At 35.4% G+C, this 24,726-nt stretch overlaps 2 protein-coding genes across 5 annotated transcripts in view; both read right to left on the bottom strand.

The window, feature by feature from the left end:
- The window catches only part of Tenm1 (teneurin transmembrane protein 1), a 796,988-nt gene that overhangs the window by 571,269 nt on the left and 200,993 nt on the right, over positions 1 to 24,726 (bottom strand). The window lies entirely within an intron of this gene.
- Positions 3,449 to 5,096, bottom strand: LOC107153032 (E3 ubiquitin-protein ligase Mdm2-like; the record flags this gene model as incomplete). Its single annotated transcript, XM_048797102.1, has 1 exon — positions 3,449 to 5,096. A coding segment is annotated over one exon (1,512 nt), but the record flags the coding sequence as incomplete, so codon positions are not given.

The raw sequence follows: 24,726 nt of genomic DNA, 5'->3' as shown, positions 1-24,726 counted from the left end.
CACTCCAATCTTTATTGCTTTTACACCCAAGTGTCTCTGTGTATATATGTATGCATTGGGGATCACCTCATTTCTTCTATCCTTTTATTTTCTTAATATTTTTCATTCTTAACATATATATTAATGTGTGTGTGTGTGTGTGTGTGTACATAGAGCATTGTCTAAGGAGCACAAGCCTTCATATAGCACAATGGTTTGAAGAAATGTGACCACACCAGTGCCTAGGGAATAATTAGCAAAGGCAGTAGTACTCTTTGGAAATATAACAATATTTTTTCCTCAAGAAAGACCTTCTACCTTAATGCTGATTGACAGATTCAGAAAACACTGAATTTACAAAACTCTTAAAAGGAAAGTGAAATCCTGACTGATTCCCTTATGTTTCTTTTTCTTAAGGAAACATGTAAGGAATGAACTGCTAGGAGGAAGTAGTCTACAAATGTAACAGAATCACTTGATTCTTTACAAAAATGAATAAGAAATCTCCCTTATAATCCTACCAGCCTCTAAGGGTAACTGCTATCATTCTGGCCCATTTCCTTCTAGTCATACTATACACATAATTTTTTCACGTTGCTTCCTTCATTTCAGATTTTTAGATCTTTTTGCATGTTTCTACACAATTTCTACAAACATTTTAATGGCTGTGCACAGTGGATATCCCATAATTTACATATACATTCCCACATTGCAGGATATTTACATTCCTCCCTCCCCATTTATATCATAACTAGATATAAATGCATATAAAGATACCATGAACATCTTATTTTCTTAGAGTAGATTCCAAGAAGTTGAATTAATGAGCCAAAAGGTTTGAACATTTTGGTGGCTTTGGGGGATTGTAATGATATACACTGCCATTAGCAATGTGTGTGAACAATTTCCTCTCATTGTACCCTTGCCAACTTTGAGTATTATTTTTAATGTCTCTTTAAAATAAATTAATGGTGCCTTATTTAATTTGCATTTCCTTGATTATAAGTGAGGCTTTTTTTCTGAATGTTTGCTAGTTCTATTTCCTCTTGTGAACTATTTACAAATTTTGTACATTAATCTATTGGGAATATTAGGGAATTTTTAAAAAATTAAACTGCAGGCCAGGCATGGTGGTGCATGCCTGTAATCCCAGTGGCTCAGGAGGCTGAGACAGGAGGATCCAGAGTTTAAAGCCAGCCTCAGCACAAGTGAGGCACTCAACAACTCAGTGAGACCCTGTCTCAAAATACAAAATAGGGTTGGGGATGTGGCTCAGTGGTCAAGTGCCCATGAGTTGAATCTCTACCACCCTGCCCCCAAAATAAAATAAACTACATTAGTGTTACACAACAAAAAAATTAACCCTTTGTCTATAGTATTTGCTGAAACTTTCTTTGGCACTTTTAATTTCTGTCCTTTTTTGATGAACAATAAAGCCAACATACTAGTGTGATTTTGTCATGCAGTTGTCCAGTTCTTTTGGTGTTGCATGCAGGCAACATAAGATTTTGGTGAATAAAAAGAGAAATAAATCACCAGCTTCTAAAATACAGACTGATAAATGTTCTGAATATGGGTCTTATCCAGAAAATGGTGTCTTTGAAGTAGACTGCTTTTATGGTACATGGATATTTTATCACATTCAAGACTCTGAAATTGTTTAATGTATTGGTTCACATGTATTTGTTTAAGCTAACTGTGTTTTTAGCATTTTAAAAATCTTAAAATTGAAGGATAAAAAGCCCCCCTGGAAAAATACTCCTCCAAAACTGATTTGACTCATTTGTGAGAATAGCTGCAGTCAATATCCTCATGGTGCCCTGGAAAGCTGTTTAGGCCATTTTTTAATCAAACTTTTAATAAATCCTTCATTTGGAAATCAACAAATAATGCATATATACAAACCTAACATTAGTAATTAGACGACATTAGTAATCCACATACATATTAAAAATGACTCCATTTACAGGGTGGAATGTTGAGTAAATAGCCCTCATTCCATACATACACCCTGAAGGTGTGTCATTTATAACCTCATTACTACCAACTTTTCTCAGAAAGGATGGATTTTTCTTAGTATATCCTTCCTTCCTTGGTCAAAATACTGTAAATTCCAAATTATTAAAGATTTAAAATTTTTGAAAACTGCCAAAGTATTGATTTCTTCAGGCATTTGTTTCCTGCTTAGGTATGTGTAGATGCATAAGTCATAGGGTTATGATTGCTTTTGTTTTTGAAACCAACAATGTTGTCACTAATACCTGCCTGTGCAAAATTATCCTTTTGTTTTATTCTACACTTACAGTCCAGTTGATTTTACTGTCTTCAACTGAGTATGTACATCATCATACATTGGAGAAAAGTACTGGGCCCTTGAATCGAGGTGGGCATTTTCACAATTAAGAATCTTATTTAATACTAGTTAAGAAGTTAATCTACATAGTCTGAAGGATCATTTTAGAATGCTATGTTCTGACCTTGTCCTTCTTAAAGAAAAGTGATGCACAATTTTTGGATAATTTAAAGAGAAGCTACAACCTTTTCCAGTTTTCTCTTTTTTTTTTTTTTTTTGGTAGAGGATTGAACCCAGAGTTTCTTTATCACTGAGCTAGATCCCCAGTCCTTTTTAATTTTTATTTTGAAACAGGATCTTGCTAAGTTCCTAAGGCTGGCCTTCCTTGCGTTTAGGATTTTCCTGCTTTAGCTTCCCAAATTGCTGGGATTACAGGTGTGCACCAATGTGCACAGCTCCAGCTTGTTTTAAAATGAACAATGCTGTCTATCAAACTTCTGAGTTAATCTTTCTAAATTCACTGGTTCCTAAAACTGGTTTTAAGCCAAGAGCTGAAATCTAGGGAACTGTCAAGAACCATGTAACCTAGCCCAAGAAGGTGCTTCAAATTGTCTGAAGAATTGTTTTTCAACTTACAAGAAACATGAAATTCTGAAATTAGGTGTCGAAAAGAGCCTGTATATACCCAATTATTTCAGGACAATTCTACATTTTACAAGGGAGCCTTAAAAAGTTTTGAAGGTAAATAATGGCTATCCTCAATTGACAATTCTTACTACATATTCTTTATATTAAAATTTTAAAAAAAGACAACATTTTTGGAATAAGAAGTACATTTTTACTTAAATAGCACTAAGTTATGAAAGAACAGAAAAACTTAAGAATTGGAGAGTTTCATATTATCTCAAATTAGATATTAAATCTCATATACATATTTTTCTCTTTACGTGACGGGTACTAAATCAGTTACATTTAAAAGTCTTACTTATATTTAAGCAAAAGAAAATCAGATACTTCTTACCTAAGAAAAAGTAGAAATTATATAGAATATGAGGGATAAAGGTAAAGGATGAGATATATATCTAATGTAAATTACATTAAAATCCAAATGCAAAATATAAACAGAAGTGAAATTTTCATAAAAGAAAAGAACATATTCACTATGTTTCTTCCCAAAGTAGGTAAATTACACTACAAAGAAATCTACAGGGGGATACTTCTCTTGATACATGTAAGCAAAAATAAAATCCAGGTTATCTAAATTTTTAGAGTTATAGCTAGAAATGTATAATACTACTTTAACAAAATGCAACTAGTTGAAGTAAGTTAATACAATCATTTTAATTGGTTGTCTGCACACTGGACAGGGCTTATTCCTTTTTTTCAGTTTCTTTGCACAAGTGAAACATGACATAAGATGTCCTGTTTTGCCATGAACAATGCAACCATTTTTAGGTCGACCTTGGCATATCACACAAGGTTCAATGGCATTATGGGGAAAACTGGACTCCATACTTTCTTCTTGTGTTTCTTCCCTCTCAAACCGTCTGACATCTTTTTGGGTGCTACAAATCATGCTACTCGAAGTTGATGGGTGAGAATAATCCTTGCTTTCTTGTGATTGGGAGGCTTGGGTAAATTCATTATCATTTTGCTCAACCCAAGAGTCTTTAAAATCTTTCACTGTAAAATTTTTACCATCAGGCACATCCATGTTCTCTTCTTCCTGTGTTGAGTTTTCCAGTTTGGTTTTCTCAGGGATTTCCCCTTTATCTTTAGGAAGGCAGTTCTCACCACTGGCAGGGTCCATTTTGTTGTGTGAAGTAAATTTCCAATAGTCAGCTAAAGAAATTTCAGAACCTTCTTCAAATGAATCTGAATCACTTTCTACTGCGTGATGTGCAGTAACTAGACTTTCCTCATCAATGTCTTCTGAGAGTTCCTGTTCTTCTTCACTAAGGTTATAATCTTCTGAATCAAGAGACTCAACTTCAAATTCTACACTAAATTGATCAGAAACGGATGCTTGATCCAACAAATCAGCTGAATGTTCACTTACACCACCATCATGATCTGGATTTGCTGGAGTCTCTGTCAATTCACTGCTACAGCTTCTTTCACAGAGAGCAAGGCTTTCATCAGAGGAAAGAGAAATACTATCAGATTTGTGGCGCTTTCTCTGTTGTTCACCAGATAATTCATCCGAATTTTCCTCTGTCTCACTAATTGTTCTCCTTCTAGTTGAGGTAGATGGGCTAGAAACCAAACTGGAAGATGAAGGTTTCTCTTCCTGTGGAACTTGCACAGGGTCCTTCTGATCACTCCCACCATCAAGGTGCCATCTGCTCTCACTCACAGATGTGCTGGAATCTGGTGGTTCCTGCGGATTGACTATTACCAAGTTTTTGTAAATCATTGCATATATTTTTCTGTGTTCCTTCACAGAGAAGCTTGGCACTCCAAACAAATCTCCTAGAAGATCATTTGAACAATATACCATATGCTGCTCCTTCTCATCATATAATCGTTTAGTCATTATATACTGGCCAAGATAAAATATAATGTCTTTGATAGTGTAAATGTCGTTTTGTGCACCAACAGACTTCAACAACTTCATAAACAATGGCTTTGGTCTATACAGGGTCTCTGGTTCCGAAGCTGGAGGCTGTGAGGTGCTCATGGCACCCTCAGTAGACAGAGACATGTTGGTATTGAATAACCGCGTGGACCAGTAAAGAAAACGTACCTCACGTCTGTGACCACAGGTGTGTCCAATAGCCAGTAAACGCCGCTGCGCCTCACCACATGGGATTTTTCCGCGCTTCGGGCGGGGGGAGGGGGATTTCGTTCACGCCGCCCAGTTTCCCTCACAGGATGCGCGGTAGCCCGACGCCCGGGACCTCGGCCACCACTCTACTCGCGCGTCCCAAGTCACCGGCGCTCGAACTAAGTCCAAAGAGAAAGGAGGCTCCCTGGCGGCGGAAGCGGCAGGAACTCGGCAGAGGAGCCAGGGCCGCCCCTCAAACTCGGTTTAAAGCTCCGTCTTCTAGGCACATAGAGCCGCACACACCCCCTCAGAAGCTGTGGGGCGCGGTGCGCCAAAGTCACCAAAGCGCCCAGGTCACCAATGTGCCAGAGTCCCCTGTGCGCCGGAGTCCGTGGTGTGCCTGGGTCACCAATGCGCCGGGGCTCGCGGTGCGCCGAGTTCACCAATGCGCCGGGGTCTGAGGTGCGCCAGAGTCCGCGGTGAGGTGAAGTCCCCAAAGCGCCCAGGTCACCAATGCGCCAGAGTCCACCATGCACCTAGGTCCGCCATGCGCCCAGGTCACTAATTCGCGGAGGTTTGTGGTGCACAGAAGCCCACGGTGCGCTGAATACCGCTGTGCGCCCAACTCTGAGAACTCCGCGGTGCGCGTTCCCTACGGGTCCGCTGGGAGTGCGCCGGAAGCTAGGGCCCATCCGGGCGTTTGCGCGCGCGCCCCGGCCCCTGCCTGTTTAGGCCATTTTGAAAGAGAAAAGTGGAATTTGCCTAATTCTGCAAGTGAATAGTGATGGTCTCCCAAGTGTTTCTGTCAATTATTCGCTATTCTGGTTGTTTGTGTCTATTTTCTTTCTCCTTATTTTTGTTAAAACCTGAAAACTTTTATTGGATACCAATATTGCATCACCTGAGACAAGTGGAGAGAGGGGAAGAATCACTGAATGGGGAAGTTGACAGAGTCACTATAGACTCCAGACTCTGAACACTTACTCTAACTTAGTATTTTTGAAGTTAAACCTCTTCAATATCTGTCTCGCACCCTCACACTCGCTCACTCTGGCGCTTTCTCTCTCTCTCTCTCTCTCTCTCTCTCTCTCTCTCTCACACACACACACACACACACACACGTGAACAAAGTTCTTATACATATGACTTTTTCAAGACTTATTGAGGACTTCCTACTATGCCATTAGATAAATTGCAACATTTACTGCGTTCCAAAATGACGGCCCAGAATCTCATTAAGAAACAGATTTTTTTTTTGTAATCGTGTAAAAACCTAGTGCATTTCTATCCCTTAGTAACTCACAAATAATAAAACATCTTTGAGTTTCAGTGACATCTATCTCCATCACACCATCTCTTTGGAACTCTAACAACCTCCTAAAGTAATTTTAAATTATCTTTCTCTTATTACTTTCTCAATATCCTTTGTGGTGGATTATGTAGATCATCTAAACACTTAATAAAGGGAACAATCTTCAAGAAAATTGAAGGTAACTCAATATACAAAAGCTTTTTTACTCTTTAGAGAAGAACAATAGCTGCTTATTTCCCCAAGTAAACAATCATATTCAATTCATTTTTCATACAATGAAATCCATTGGGGTTTTGTAAATTCATAGTAATTTCAGCATTAACATACTTCTCCAAAATGTAGCATCAAATTTAATATAGTATCTTGAAAAGTAATGGGCTTTAAATATGGTATTATATAACCAGAGATATCACTTTCTTCCAGTTTACCAACAGCAAGTATTAATCAAAGCTTTGTATTGCCATCCATCTTCAGCATTAGTTTAGCAAAATTGGCACTTCATCAGTAACCTTCTCAAGTTGCATGTATAAACACTGGAAGCAGAATTTTTACTGCTTACTGCTGGAATTTCGTTTTCAATTATGCTAAAGATTAGACTGAAAAGGGGGTACTAACACATACTACAAAGATATACACCCCTTACTAACTGCAGAGGTGGATACAGGGGTTAATAATGATTCCTGGGATTTGCACTAAGTTGCTTGCTGCTATGGGCAAATGATAACTATGCCAAATGTGGCAAGCTAATACTAGCAAAAGTCCTATATAAGAGTTCTAAAACGTAGGTTCTTTATGACAAGGTAGTGTGTCTTCACATATGTGTAACACAGGGGAAATACTGAATATCATTAATCCCATGAACCTCCCATAGATATTATGGATGGCACCTGAAAAAAATAAGAGTGAACATTTTAAAAAGCAAGTAACAGGGGTCTGGGGTCGTAGGTCAGTAGTAGAGTGCTTGCCTCACATGCAGGGACACTGGGTTCAATCCTCATCACCACATCAAAATAAACAAATAAAATAAAGATATCGTGTCCATCTACAACTAAAAAAACATATATATCAAGTACAACATGAAAGTCCCTAGCATAAATTCATAGTGTCAGCTTTATTAAATATTATTACTGCTAATAATAAATACTAGCATTTAATATTGTAATTGGTTAATATTAACAATTAATATTAATGATTTTTTACAGAAGTCAGAGGACTAGAAAGAAGATCTAGATATTCTTTTCAGCATCTTACTTACTGTCACGTTTCATTCTTAAAATTTCATAATGAGATAGGTTTTTCCCATTTTACAGATGAGTAAACAGAGGCACAGAGAGGTTAAGTAATTTCACCAAGATCACACAGCTAACTGGAATTCAAATCCAACATGTGCAGCTCCAGAGACTGAACTCAATCTCTCTTCCATAAGAGACTCATCAAGTTTCTGAAATAAGATTCAAAGGAAGCTGCTGGAATCAGAGTACTCAGCCAAGACTTTCAGTTGCAGCTTAGAATGATGTATTCCTTCTCAGTTATGTAACAGATAGAATAAGCTTCTTAGACAAGGATGGCATAAAGATACCCAGGAAAGAAAGAATCTAGATCTGATTTCATTTAAATGACTGTCTGCAAGGTCATAAAGTCCGTTTTCAATAAAATTTCCCCTGCTTACCATATGTTGCACTTAGACTAGATGCTCAGATGAAAGAGGGCTAGAATTGACTTGGTGTCATTGGGTCAATGTGTGATCACTTTGATACCTATCTCTGTACCATTTCAGGCCACAAGCTAGGTTTCCTCAACCTCCCTACCAACAAATGGGTACTAAGAACACACACAGAGAAGGAACTGTCATTTTCACCATTGTGATTCCCTCTTTTAGTATGTAAGTGTTCACATTCCTCTACTGGGAGTTGTACAATGGAGTCGCAAATGTGTTGTAAAAAGGCACTCAACTTGGAGTCTTGAACTCTGAGATTGGGCTCATTATGTCACTCACTGGATAAATCAGTCAACCTTCCTTCCTTTAGCAAATTAAAGGTTAAATGCCCTTCCTCCCTCAGTGTGCAGGAAGATGACTCTAATAACAAAATACATATGAAAGCACCATGTAAACTGTACTATAATTTACACAGTTATGATTATTAATGATTTTTACAGCTACAAATGTACTAAAAGTAGGCTATCTATTGTCTTGAGAAAATATTATTTAGGAAGTCAGTTTTTTATGTTGGATGTTATGGCCATACTGGAATAACTAAAGCACCAGATGAAATTACGGACTTTTATTGTTGGTTTGCTTATTATATCTTTCAGAGGTGGGGCTTTGGGAAAGTGATTGGATCATGAGGACTCTGACTTCATCAGTGGATTACTCTGTCCATAGCTGAGTACACAATTGGGAGGTAGTAGAAACTGTAGGAGGTGGGACCTATTTGAAGGGACTTGATCCATAGTGGCTTGTCCTTGAGGAACACTTCTTGTCCCCAACCACTTCGTTTTGTTCTGTTTCCCACATACCATGAAGGAAGCAGCTTTCCTCCACCACAACCTTCTGCCATGATGTTCTGCCTTACCACAGGCCCAGAAACAGTGGAGTCAGCTCAACATGGACTGAAAAGACTGAAATAGTGAGCCAGTGGAAGGATGGGAAAGAGGGGAGGCATAATGTGCAATGAATTCTTTCAAAATCATGTTATGCACATATATAAATATACCACAAGGAATTTTACCTTTATGTGTAAGTAAAAAGAACCAATCAAATACAAATAAATAGATGATCAAAAGGAAGTCTAGTAGAGTAGAGGAAGGAGAACGGGCAAAAGGGAGGGAAAAAGGAGGGATTATGAACTGAAATTGAATTCCATGCATGTATGAGTTTGTCAGAATGAACCCACTATTACGTATAACTATAAAGCTCTAATTTTTAAAAAGTCATGCAACTAATGCTAAGGAATAACACTGGATTATGGGGAAATTTATATGATATACTGTTGATGAAAATATTAAAAGCGATACATACAGGCTGATTCCATCTTTATGAATGAAACAAAACTGAGCATCTATATTCATAGAAGGAAAAAATGCTCTGCTGTGAAAGAGAAATAACAAGTGAACATGATATTTTCTGATTGCAAGGGAATTGTGGTTAGATTTGATTTTCCCCCATACTAAGGATTGAACTCAGGGGTGTTTAACCACAGAACCATATCTCTAGCCCCTTTTTTTGTATTTTATTTAGAGACAGGGTCTCACTGAGTTGCTGAGGGCCTTGCTAAGTTGCTGAGGCTGACTTTGAATTGGTGATCCTCCTGCCTCAGCCTCCCAAGCCGCTGGGATTACCAGCTTGCACCACCACACCCTGCCTTTATTTTCTTATTTTTGCTTGTCTGTATTTTCTACAATACCCATGTATAAATTTTGCAATAAGAAATAAATGATGATTTTTAGTTTTTTAAAAAAGAAATCTATACTTTAAGTTTTTTCTCAATTATTTTGTCACAGTGATGAAAAGCTAACACCATTTTAAATATATTTATAATAGCTGCTTTGAAACCTTGTCTGCTAATTGCAACATCTGGAGACACTTAAAGCCAGTTTATATTGACTACTTTCTTGTTGCTTTTTTTTTAACTGAGCATGGCTCTCTCCTGTTCCTTTACATATCTTAATTTTCTGTTGAAGACTGTATATCTTAGATAATATATAGAAAATCTTGACTTTTTTCCTCTGAAGATTATTGTTAATTTTTGTTTGTTTATTTACTAATTTTGTTAAGTGAAATCTTCAGAATATATCACTCTATAGTGTAACTGCTGATGTCTTTGGACACTTTTTAAGTTATATTTGTTTTTTAAAACTATTTTCTCAGGGTCACCCCTGTGACCTTGTAGCTTTGTGATTTGTCATTCACTACTCAGAGGTTGTACTTAATCATCTTGAACCTATAAGAGTTGTATCCTCTACCAGTGGATCTGTGTGTAGGAAATACATATAGGATGAGTCCATCTTTATGAACAAAACAAAAGTGAGCTCATTCAAGATTCATGTCATTTTCAAATTTGCCACACCTTCCACTTTGCACTGGAAAAATATTATATCTCCTCTATGCACTCTCGTAGGTATATGGCTGGCTTGGGTCTTTTGGGGTCTCTGTTGTCCACTGCACATAGGCACAGTCTCAACCAGGAATGTTTTTCATAACCACAACCACAACCATAGGTTAGCGGAACTGTTGGTTCTCCCCACTAGCCTAACTCTGAGATTGTCATTTCTACCAACATTGCCACTTCACATGGGCATCATGCACCACTTCATATCAAGTGAATGATACTCACTGTGGCAGTGAAGCAACGATGCTTACAGCCTATCTAACAATGGCAGAACCTTGGCATTGGCCAATCCTGAGATGGATGGTTGAGTGCATGAGCAGCCATAGTTGAAAACAATATAGATTCTCATTTTTTATTATTCAAAGCCCAAGAGTTCATTCAATTATAAGTGCTTCTTGGATTGCTATAGGCTTTTGATTGACTTCTACAGTGCTTAAAGGGCTCTTTTGGTCAATTTTTTTAGCTTTACACTTATTTGGGGGGAAATGCATTTGCAGAACACCTCAACTAGATCACAACCAGAAGTGCTGCCCAAATGACTGATTTTATAGGTTGGATTTTATTAAAAAATTAATAATTTCTTTTTTTTGCTGGGATTCCAAAAACAGTGCAATAAAAAAATGCAAAATGTTTCATTAATAACATTATATTGATTATATATTGATTTAATATTTTGAATATATTAGATTATGTAAAATGAAAATATTAGAACTAATTTCACACTGTTATTTGTTTCTAACCTATTAAGTCCCAAGTTTTCAATTCTGCATATATTTCAAATAAATTTACACAGATGCATTAAAATAGGTTGGAAATAATAATCTTGAGTTTATATATCCTTTATATATTTTTTTCATATATATATATATATATATATATATAAATGTTTTTCAAATGCTCTAATCATTTATCTCTTGTTTTCTCAAAAGTATACAACTTAAAAAACATAAAACTATTTCAAAAGTTACCATAAGTGTTATATTTGCTTCTCAATTGAAGTTTTTATATATTATCCAGCTTACAGGAAATACTGGATATAGTATCCTGAAAATTGACAGGAAAAAATGATCCATTTCTTCAACAGATAAGTTTCAAGAAAAAAAAAGAGGGAAGAGAAATATAGGGCTTTAAGAGACATATCAACCAATTGTGATGTGGGCATTTTATTTAGATTCTTATTTGACCAAAGAAATAAAAAATGAACATAAATATGAGATAGTCTAAGAAATTTAGAAATGAACAGATATCTCATACTTTTAAAAAAATTCATTTTTAAGGTGCAATATGGTGTTGTACATAGGATAAAGGAGAGTTTAAATATCTTGTGAACATATACTAAAATTTTATGGATGAAAGTATATGATATCGTGAATTTACTTTAAAAAATCCATGGAGGCTGGGGATACAGCTCAGTTAGTACTTGACTCACATGCACAAAGCCCTGGTTTCAATCCTCCTAAGCACCAAAAAAAATCCCTTGAGAAAAAATAAGTAATTAGATAGAATATAGATGAAGCAAATGTGTCCATAGGTTGAAAATTATTGAAGCTGTGTGATAGTTCAGTGCTGGGTTAATTAAATCATGTACTTTACTTTTGTATGGTTTTAGGGGATAATAAATGTTAAAATACTTTTGGAGAGTTTTGTTTTTGTTTTTGTGCCAGGGATTGAACCTAAGGGCAGTTAACCACTGAGCCACCTTTTTTATGTTTTGAGACAGAGTCTCACTAGATTGTTTAGGGCCTCACTAAGTTGGTGGGACAGACTTTGAACCTGTGATCCTCTTGCCTCAGCCTCCCCAACTGCTGGGATTATGGGTGTGCACCACCATTCCTGGCTGGAGAGTTTGTAATCAAGTAGGAAAAAAGTAGAATACAATGTGAAATGAAAAAATAAATGAAAATTAGAATTAATGAAAAATTGTTAATCCTTTTTCATAGGAAGAGAGGGATAACTTTCTACCAAATTTTCTATAATGAACCTTTATTAATTTGTCATCAGAAAAACTACACCCCTTACACACATACACAGATTTATTACTAATTATTTGAAAAAAATTAAAAGAATGAAAATAAAGAAACACCAGAATACTAATGGCACTTATCTTTGCATTGTGTGATTATAAATCATTTTTTCCTTTTATTTTCTCCATTCTGTACATTGAGTATATATTGTTTTTCATCATAAAAATAGAGATGACAAAGTTTATGTGAAATTTAGAATTTTTTTTTTCTTTTCTGCCATTCTTATCTGTATTCATATAGATGTGTAGCTATTCTGGAAGCATATATTAATAATACCTTACATTTTGCAAAGCACTTTAGACTTTTACAAACTTTAAATATTCACAAACAGTATTATAATTTATATGCCTGACACCTCTCTGACATTGCATGTCAGGAGGATATTATTACTCCTCTTTCAGATGAGAAAAACAGAAGCTCAGATATTTGCCAAAGGTCACATAGCTAGATGGTAACAAAACTTGAACAACAACCCAGGATTCATTACTCCTCATCTGGTACTCTTTTCACTATGTATGTTGCCTCCCATGAATTGTATGAAACTCAACATACTATTCATTTATCACGCAATTAACTTAAGCCCAATTGAATTCAAGTTACTTACATCAATTAAATGTACTATCCATTTTACTTAACTGCAACCAAAAGCCCTGTGCAGGAAAGAGGCATTCAGATGAAATAACAGAGAGGAAGCAGTAGAATTCTGTGACATATGGCATGCTTGCTGGTGGAATCAAAAGTATGTTTCATGCCAGCTTTTTGTCTGTAAAGTGTCTTTCATTTCACTAAGAGGTATACCCCATGCCAGGAAATGCATAACCTCCTAGCCCTTTCTTTTGAAACCTAAACCCATGAGAGTGTATACTTGGCATGACTTGATGGAACACTGAATGCAATATGTTTGACCCATTTGTGGGTACAAACTATCCAGATTATCTACTGTGGAGAAGGACTGTAAATTATCTTCTGGATTCCCTATCAGTCCAGAAAAATACAAATGAGTCTTAGGTTTATCCCTGGCTAGGAAATAAGACTTTATTTTATTTATTTTTTTAATTTCAAAGAATGAAAATAACCCATGGAAAAGAAAACAAAAGCTAAAATAAAAAGCAATCAAGTGCACTAAAAGTATAAGGCAAAAGGAATTGCAGAATATATGTGTCCTATTTTCCCTAGGGGGTAATAAAATGCCCAAATAGACCCTGGTTTAGGCCAAAAGATCTAAACTTTGCCAGTCAGTCTACCTCTTGTGGATCAGGGAAGGGTTATGTTGGAGAGCAGGGCACCAATGTAAATTTGAAGACGACATCTCTGTAGATTTTTAAAAACACATAGTTTTAACTTTGGTGCTATGACATCTATGAATATGCCACAATGAAACCCACTATTCTATACCAATAATTTAAAAAAAAACAGAATCCTTAATACCAGCTCAATAGAAACTCTCAGGGAAAATGCCAATTTAAAATAAAGACCTCATATTTAAGTGGGAGGAGCATTGTGTGAGATAGGAGGCTTTTACAAAAATATAGCTGCCAATTTGAATGATTTGGTCCTACAGCTGGTATGGTTGGTCTTTTGTCATTTAGTAAACCTTGTCTTAAATGACAGCATTCCTTACTGGGATTTTAGTTGGTAACAGGGAAGAAAAATCTGAGTTCATTCTAAGTGCTGATTTAACTGGCTAAAGGGAGAGGTATCAGAACTTGAACCTTTCTACTACAAAAAATGAGGTGCAATCCATAGAAAAAAAGCTTTTGGGTTGAATAGAGGAGCTGGGTTCTACAGAACTCCTCTATTCACTAAACCTCATGTTTCCTCATCTATAAATTTAGAATAACTATACCCACCTCACAATGTTGATGTGATAATTAGGAAATGCTTATGTTATGCATACTTTGTAGCAAAAAATTTAAAGTACATATACTACTAAAGTATTAACAATGGTCAGATGGTGGAATATTCAGATTATTAGACAGTAGCACTAAGGGCAATTTTTTATATTTTCTTTTTGTTTTGCAATGAAAACATTCTATTATTATGAGGAAAAGGAACAATATGTAATATTTTAAAATAATCTGTATGATGTTCCCACTCTAATGTGGTATACTCAATGAGCACTCACTTCTTCATTATTGGCTGCCATTACTGTTACTACTAACATCATAATCACCTTTACCACCATCATCACTTTTATTATGACTGTAAACTTATATTTATAGGTTTACAGAGGTTAAGTAACTTAAGTCCATAAACCTCAGAAGCAAGTAAAATGACAAACACACTCCTTGAAATGTACACATATATAGACCCATTTCATGAATCAGTAAGTTGATCTGGTTGAGAAAGTCAACAACCCAAATTTGACCAAAACATAATAGGCCATCCCTGAATCAGACTGCTTAGAATGAAGCAAAATTTTTACAAAAAAGATAATCAATGCATGAAGTGATATTAAGATTTGAAGGAGACACATAATCACCTCAAGAAAAGGATGAAATTTCTGATAATAAAAATTAAATAATAACTGTGCTCTAACAACTTACTGATTCTCATTTCTCATAGGATATAACCAGTAATCAGTAGGTAAAGTTTTCTCTGAAATCACCATCTTCCCTCTTTTCCAAACAGGCATGCACATGCACATACTTACACACAAACACACACACACACACACACACAGGGAATCCCTTCCCATCACTCCTTCAGAATCACAGTGGCTTCTTATTGATAACAAACTGAATAAAATATTCTACTATGCACTTTTCCTTTGTCCCTACTACAGATCATTCCCTTCCTTCATCAAAGGTTACTTGATCTGTCTCTGACCCTTTCTCTCATGTCTTTTCCAGATGTCTACCTGTCAACAACTTATTTGAAGTGATTAATGAGTAATTGGAACTAAATGGGTTATCTCTCCCAGAAAAAGTTAATTTTTATAGAGGTCATCTGTAAATTCAGCATCTTTGTCTAAAGGTATTAATTTTTAGTTTGAAATGTTAGGCCCCATAGTAGACCATTAAGGAAGATATCTTGTCACTGGAGAGTACTTTCTTTTGTGCTCCCAAAGTCAAGCATTCCAGCAACTACTGATTTTATGGGGCTGAGTTCTTATTGGGCCTTTTTCTTCGACCCTCAGGACAGAGAAAGGATTGGCCTAAATCTTTATGGAATGTCTTCTGTGGATTTAATTTTATGTGAGGAGAATTGATCTCATCCCTAGATAAAAGATAACAATGATGAATTTTTTTCTCCTCCACAGCCTCGAAGGAATCAGTATTACATTGTTGGTAGCTTGAACATATGAATTAACACTGATGAGTAGGTTAAGAATTTGGAATTTCCTGTGAATTTTAGTATTCATATTTTTAAATAAAATCTCTCTAATAGAATTCAGAGATACAAAACTAAGTCTTTTCCCCCCTCTGCCTATGCTAAGGAAGCTCCAGGCTTTAAGTTACTGAAATTGGTATTTCTAGAATGTTGTTTTTCATTGTTTCTTCTTTGGCATTTATTTCAAATATCAAAGGTTAAAATCCCACAGAACTGAATCTTACCCTTACTTCTCAATAAAGCATGTGAATTACAGTCAACATTCTGTATTCTTGCATTCCATCATCAAGAAATCTCTACTGATTTAGATTTCAGCCAATATCATAATAGATATTTCCAATGATGACCCTGAAGAACAGCATAAATTTAGAATGACTTCTGAGTATTCACAGAAAGACTATAATCCATTATTTGTAATTTTTAATTTAAATATAGTTTACTCATTTCTCCATTCCTCAGAAGTGGTACAAAGCATATCATCTGATTAAATAGGGCACCTAATTCTTCAATCATACCATTTGTTTTAAAAAACACCACCATCAAAGTTTAGACCTTTGAATCAAAGTTATAGGCCCACTATAACTTTCTTAGATGCAGTGGTAGTTTTAAGCATTTACTCATGGGCAAGTGTGACTAACACATGGATGATATCCACTATGCCTCGTGATAAGTACTCATTTATATTTCTAAGGTAACTTGACATCAGAATACACAGAGGTTGACAAACGTGGCAAGGACTGTAATCATTTACAAACTACTTGTCACAGAAAAATGAACTGGGTGTGGACTGTCTTTTGGCAATATTGTCAATGTTTTATATGATATGTAGCTTGAACCTCCACCTGTGTTTCATTAAGAGAATATTATAAGCACTAATCAGCTACATTTAATTTTCAAGGCAATGTAAAGTTCATAATTTAAGGGAAAAATTCTAGAAACAATAGACATGGTCTCTATGCAACGTAATTAATGTTTGGGAAGCAGTCACTGGGGCACAGCAAAATGAGGTTGACAAGTCAGTAGTACTGACATTTCTATACAACATCACAACCAAACATTATTTTAAGAGCAACAAAAATTAAAAGTAACACATCAAATTATTGCTCTGCAGTGCCAGATTGGGGGAGGGAGGGAAATAAGATTGTTAAAAGTTTGCAATCTCTGACAACCAGGATATAACTTAGAAAGAATAGTTCACAAGCTGACATACAAGAGAACATAAGGAGAGGTAGCCCCTATTATTTATTTCAAATAATAATGCTAATAATAGCTCTACTCAAAACCAGACATATCTTAAATAAAGAATTATTTCAGTTCTATCTTCTGTATTCCTTTTTCCTTGATCCTAAGACCTTTCTGTCAGTGAAAATGAAATATTAAGGTAGGTGATTTCTTTGGTAAGGGCTAGCCCAATGGTATCATATCATATATATTTGAACTCTTTTCACAAATCTTTCTGAGTATGATAGTCAGGGTGACCTTTCTCCTCTTACTAGAAAATTAAATAGAGTTGTTACTTCCATGTAATACTCAAAACTTCATGTTGAAGAAGAAGTTGAAAGGTCCCTTAACTCTTTCAAGCATGGAAGCTGCTGTTTTGGGGGTTACTTGATCATACAACACTCTCTTTGAGGTATCTTCTTATGAAATACTGGCCATCATTCCCTCTGAGTATAAGAGAATATAATGTCCAACAACATTAAGAAGTAATCATATTGTTGCAGCTGCTACTTCATATAGATAATTCAGTACTTAAAAATGATTTTCTATAGGGGCTGGAGTTGTGGCTCAGCAGTGGAGTGCTTGCTAAGCACGTGTGAGGCTCTGGGTTCAATCCTCAGCACCACATAAAAATAAATAAAATAAAGTTATTAAAAAATGACTTTTCTATAGAAATAAGAGTTTCCCTAATGGATGTATCTCAGACCTCAGAATTTTCAGAAGTAGGACTTCTTGAACTGCTAATATTACTTTTCATTCTTCACTGGAATTAAGTATACATTCCTGTCCCACCATTTCTTCACCACATCCTTCTCCTAGCCCTGAATTTCTTAAAAATCTATAATCTTGGGAGGCTTAAAGTTTTCCTATATTACCATATGCCTTAAAATGCTCTCAAGCATTTTTCTTTAGTATGCCAAATTACAGACCCCACAGTATCAATACTAATCACCACCCTCCAACATATGACAAAATCTAATAATATGTTCATGATGAAAAAGTCTCTGTGGTTAGGAAATTGAAACAAAATTGTGACTTTCCTCTTTTATGCTGGATTATAATCTCACTTCCATGAATCACTTTTAAATTAAATAATACCAAACACAGAGGAAAATTACATGTATTAAGATATTAATCTCAGCGTTGTTCAAGGAAATTGAAAAACTAGAAAAATCCATTGGGCCAAAGTATGGAAATAATTATATGCTAGCTATTATAGCCTCTTGATTGACTATTATGTCATCACTACAAGTGAAAGCAATGAAAAATATGTAAAAACTTGAAAACATGTTTATGATATAATGTTAAGTAAAGAAAAATAAATATACCCTATAGTTTACAACTAAGTCAAAACAAATCTGTGCATTAAAAGCACCAAATGGAAACACATAAGAAAGGACCAAATGAAAATACATTACAATGATAGCAGTTAAGATGATGGAATGATGGATCATGTATATTGGTCCACATACTCTGTGTTATCTGTGTGTGTGTGTGTATGTGTGTGGTTATGTGTTTGTGTGTGTATCATTACAAACTCCTTTTGGTTTAAAAAGCAGTTTGGGATTGCCCAGTACACTTATCTAGTATTTTTTTAATATATATGTTTTATACCTTTATTTTATTTATTTATTTTTACGTGGTGCTAAGGATTGAATCCAGTACCTCACTCATGCTAGGCAAGCATTCTGCTGAGCTACAGACCCAGCCTCACTTACTTAGTTTTTTTTTTTTAATATTTATTTATTTAGTTAGTTTTTGGCGGACACAACATCTTTGTATGTGGTGCTGAGGATCGAACCCGGGCCGCACGCATGCCAGGCGAGCGCGCTACCGCTTGAGCCACATCCCCAGCCCCCTTAGTTTTTATTTAAGATTTCATACTTCCTAATACTTTTATGTTTCACTCCCCATGACTTTAGAAAAGCACATCGGAACTTTGAACTGTGGATTATTAGTAAATCAAGCATTTTCATTAATACCAGATTCTTTGCTGCTGTTTGAACAATCTGAATTACTACATTTTTTAACTCTTAAAATAATGTTATATATATATATNAGAGAGAGAGAGAGAGAGAGAGAGAGAGAGAGAGAGAGAGAGAATTTTTTAATATTTATTTTTTAGTTTTCGGCATACACAACATCTTCGTTTGTATGTGGTACTGAGGATCGAACCCAGCGCCGCACACATGCCAGGCGAGCGCACTACCGCTTGAGCCACATCCCCACCCCAGAACTGATACATTTTTAACCACCACCAAATAAAGTATAAAAATATCAGAAATTAAGGTGGAAGCATCACTATAGATCCTGTAGACGTTTATGAACAACTTTATAAAAAATTCAACATCATACATTAAATTGACAAATTCCTTTAAAAATTTGACAAAACTAACATAAAAAGCAATATAAAGTCTAGTTACCCACATAGCTATTGAACATATTGATTCTGTGATTTTCAAATTAAACCCAAAATAGAATGTTTGACCTTCATGGTTTTACTGGTGAATTCTATCAAACATTTAGAAAACAAATGATACCAATCTTATACTATGTCAGAAAAGAGAGAAGGAATTATTTGCAACTCATTTCAACAGGTCAGTATAACCCAAATACTCAAATTTGACAAGGACACTACAACAAATATATATATATATATTTATTTATTTATGATATAATGTTGAGTAAAGAAAAATATACCCTATAGCTTACAACTAAGTCAAAACAAATATAATATAACCAAATTATAAACATAGACACAATCAAGACAATATCATCAAATGTTATCAAGCAACATATGAAAAGGGTAATAAATCATAATCAAATAGGGTTTACCCTAGGGCTGCAAGGTTGGTACAATATTCAAAAAAAGCTATCAATGTCACTCATACTATGGAGAGGATAAAAGAGAAAAATCACAATCACCTTGATAAGTACAGAGAAATACTTGACAAAATTTAATATCTGCTTAGGACAAAAAGAAACCTTTCAGCAAACTAGGAATAAAAGAGAACATTCTCAATCTGTAAAGGGCATCTGTTTAAAAATTGTTGTTAAAATCATACTTAATATTGAAAGACTGAAAAAAAATTTCCTAAGATAAGGAACAGAGAAATAATGTCTGGTTTCCCTACTTCTATTCAATATTGTATTGAAAGTCCTAGATCACACAATAAGTTCAGCAAAGGAATAAAATGAAAACAGATTTTTAAAGAGAGTAGTAAAACTATTTATGAATGACATGGCTACCTATATAGAGAATCCTAAGGTTGTGAAAATTAGCTACTAAAATTAATAAGTGAAATTTGGAAGGTTGCAGGATTCATGGTCAATATTTGAAAATCAAATGTATTTTTACATAGTAACAACAAACAACTAGAACATTAAAATTAAAATGCCAAATAATTATAATAGTAGCAAAAACTGCAAAATAATTTAAGAACAAAAACTTAACAAATATTTGTGAGAACTCTGTTAAAAATATAAAATACCATATAGACATCTTAAAGAAATCATTGACCAAAATGGAATATACCATGGTGAGATAAACTAAGACCTACATTTAAGAGTATAAAAGGAGATATTTTTCCCCTCTTCTCCTGAGCAGTCCCATTATTTGCTCCCCTTGCTAACTTCAAGAGAAGAATTATATTCAGTGTGGCCCAATGTTAACACTGTAAAAAATATTTCATAAATATATGCTTTGGACACATTTTGTCTTGAAAACAACCTAAATTCTAATCCTTGTTAATTAATCTAATTTCACAGTACCATGCATCTTATTAGACTTAGCCATTTGTCTTTGCCCAAAAGAGCTTGAAGTTTTCCTCTAGAGAATCAACAATTCTAATATAAAACTAAGAAAATACAGGCATAGATCATAATGTTGGCTTTTAAAAATTATATTCATCAAAGCTGGAACAATACTTAAGTAGCATCATTTCTAAGACCTGCGTATCACCATGTTCTTTCCCCATCCCCACAACTGCAGCTTGGCACAGAATCTGGATTTCTCACCCTCAAGATTCATTCTTTTGCCTTAAGGGATTATCTGTAGAATTCCTCCATTAAAATTCAAATAAGTTATGTAGGAGGGGTGACACATTAACATATAGTAATTATCTGCTGCTATCATCCTATCAGAATTAATTTATCAATTGTCCAGCAGAAATAAAGTCCAGAAGGCATTTAATGTAGAAAAGATACAATTTAATATGGGCAGGGCTAGAGAGATGTGTTCAGGTGTTCAAGCTTAGGTAGCACAATGTGGTTGGGGCCTTTGAGCATCAGGGGAAAAACACTGATTCATTCAACCAGCAAACCCCCTTGAGTGCCTATGACAGCCACTGTGCTAGTCACTATGGCTACAGACAAGAATAAATTAATGTTTAACTTTACTTCTAGACATAGAGAAGAAGTAGGTGTTTGGATAGAGAGGGAATGGGGCACAGTATCCTGAACCTCAAATTTTCTCTCTATAAAATGGAGTAACTATTAGTCCTTCCATCACAGAATTGTTAAGGACTGAATGAGATAATGCATGTGAAATGCTCCACAGAGTTTCTGGCATAAAACAAGAGCTTAAAAAGTAACTACTTCTATCATTATTATCTATTATCACTGACGACTAAAAAAGAATTTCTTAAAGTGGGGAGGGGAGACATTGAAATAGGTATAAACCATGTAAGATGGCAAGACAACTTTCAAGAAAGAGACAGAATATTTAAGATATGATCATAGAAATAGTTACTATAACTTGAACATTTCCTACATGTTAGGTATCATGTGCCTAGAGTCTCACAAGTGACGCTACTTACATATTGTTTCAGCTTTGATGAATATATTTTTTAAAAGCCAAGATTATGATCTACTTCTACATTTTGTTAGTTTCATTTGTTATCTCATTCAATTCTCACAATGATTCCTAAAAGAAAGGCATTTATTATCTCCATTTTATAAATAAGGAAGTCAAAGTTTGGAAGTGAAGTAATTATAGTCACACAGTAAGTGGAGGCGCTGTGATATAGTGCTGTAGGATGGATGGTTTCAGGAGGCAATAATGGAAACCCTACAATGTGGTTTCAGGCAGTGGGAATAATATAAACAAATACAAGGCAGTAGGAATGTGGTGATACTATTCACAGAATACTGAGTAGGTTTGTTTGCCTAAAGTGGAAGGACAATATAGTAAAGCAAGGCATGGTAAGGCTGGAAAGATAAAATGAAGCCATAGGATTTTGAGCAGTACTGTTTAACAGAGGAAGTATACCTTAATCTGAGAGAGCTGCCCTGGGGAGAAGGTTATTTAAAGGTAAGGTGGGAGAGAGGCAGAGATAGATTCCACCCTTATTTAAGAACTTTGTATAGGATCGGCCTGAACAAACTGATACTTCCTACTCCTCCTGCATCTTCCCTGAAATACCCAGAATACATTTTACCTCAAACAACCATGCAAAAGCCACCTCTCTTATTTCCCAAAGAAGTGGCCAGGAGAGGATTTTAGACCACTCACTGTGGGAGATGGGGTTGGGGAAAAATATATCAAACCAAAAGGACGTAAGCTCTGATCTCCTTGTGGATCTTCATATTTGTGAAGGTGTGAGTGGTGTGTTGTGTGTATGTGTACATGTGAGAGAAAGAAAGAGAGAAAGAGAGAGAGAACTGAAGTTCATTTAACAAAGTAGCTTTTATAACTATGTTTCTATCAATTTTCAGTCAAATGATTGATGGAAATAAAAAGAATTTGTACCACTTATAATGATAGGAAACTTAGTTTCTTGACTTCCTATTCTAATATAAGCAGACAATGTCACTAAGACACTATATTTATGTCCAGTGACCCCATCCCCAAATCCGGGATCAATCTCAAGTTAGGCAAGTAGAAAAATAAAAAAGCTCTAAGTGACTCAACTCTCTGATGTCAAATAAGCTTTGTTGCTGGAGCTGCTCTAAGTCTGTGAACTTCTATATTTCAGCATTGTTTCTTTGAAATTAAGCTCCATTCTTTTTTTTTAAATTAATTTGTAGATGGATACACCACCTTTATTTTATTTATTCATTTTTATGTGGTGCTGAGAATCGAACCCAGGGCCTCATATATGCTAGGCAACTGCTCTACCACTGAGCCACAACTCCAGTCAAAACTCCATTCTTTTTTTAAAAAAAGACGTTTTTACTTGTTATTGATGAATCTTTATTTATTTATTTGCTTATATGTGGCACTGAGAATCAAACCCAGTGCCTCACACATGCTAGGCAAGCACTCTACCACTGAGCCACAACCCCAGCCCCCAAGTTCCATTTTTTTTTTAGTTGTAGTTGGACACAATACCTTTATTTCACTTATTTATTTTTATGTGGTGCTGAGGATCGAACCCAGAGTCTCACACGTGCAAGGCGAGTGCTCTACCGCTGAGCCCCAGCCCCAGCCCCCAATCTCCATTATTAATCCCAGTTCCAAGAACCAAGTCTTGCCTCAACACCTTGTAACTCCCTCACCTAAAAGTACAGCTTCCCAAAATTCAAGGGTAATTCCTTCATACCAGTTCCTCTAAGGAATAGAAATCTAACTCCAAATCTCCAGTCCCATCGTCTCCTGATAGAGCCAATATGAGGTTCACTGACTACCAGAATATCTAAGTATCTGCTACTGGCCTTCCTTTATACAAGTGCAACTTGCTTATTAGGTTTTTAATTTATTGCTGGGCTTCCCTAAGTATAATTATGCATATATCTAGACTTCCTGTTATTCTGCACTGCCAAAATCTTCCTTTATTTTGCAGTGCTCTGCTTACCCCTTCCCTGTGTTCCTGGCTCCCAGATTTTGGCCACTCTTAATTTAGTCTCCTCTAGTGGGCCATGTTCCAGGCATAATGCGCAGGGATAGTGGCTTTGATTCAATGCTACAACTAAAATTTTTGCTCATAACTCGTGTAAACTAAAACTTGACAAGCTCTTTTTCTCTCCTCCACTCATCCTAGGTTATAATGTTTGATAAATATTAAATAACAATAATATAGCATAGGCGAGAAGGTATCTCATTAAATAAATCATAGAAATGTCAACCTACCTGTCGCTCTTTGAAAGAATTTTATGAAAAATTTCTTTGGCTTTAGGCTTAGCTTTCTTATATTCATTCATAACAAGCTGTAAGAATGGAAATGAACTAGTATTTCATAAGGATGAATTATGGGTATGGTTGGGTTAAAATTTTTACTTTTTCCTGAGATAGTCAATTATTCACCCAGTTGCCGTAATCCATATACTTAGAAGCCTTATTTTGCATAACTGCTACATAAGTCATGGTATGATTAACCCTTGATCATCCTTGCTAATGTTAAAGAGTAGAAAATCATTTTATCTAAAATTTAAATATATTGAGTTTTGGGAGTACATTATATGATGCTTCTACCCCACCCCACCCCCACACACACAACACTTATTGGCAGTGGCCACAGACAAAGTGTGCACAGTTGACAGTGAGAAGAAGCTATCTCTGAAAAATATTGGGTGGCAAGGACAAAGGAAAATGGGAATTAAACACAGATTTGCCAAAAAATTTAGAATAAGTATCATTTCAATAAAAAGTTCATAAGTTTAACAAATGTCCAAAACACTGGAATTAATAAAGCAGGTAAGTGTTTATTAGATAAGTGTATGTACCCAAATGTGCACATACAAATATATAT

The sequence above is a fragment of the Marmota marmota genome, unplaced genomic scaffold (assembly GCF_001458135.2).
Source record: "Marmota marmota marmota unplaced genomic scaffold, marMar, whole genome shotgun sequence".
In the NCBI taxonomy this organism is placed as follows: Eukaryota; Metazoa; Chordata; class Mammalia; order Rodentia; family Sciuridae; genus Marmota; species Marmota marmota.
The sequence above is the reverse complement of the archived record's forward strand: the minus strand, read 5'-3'. Positions and strand labels throughout refer to the sequence as shown.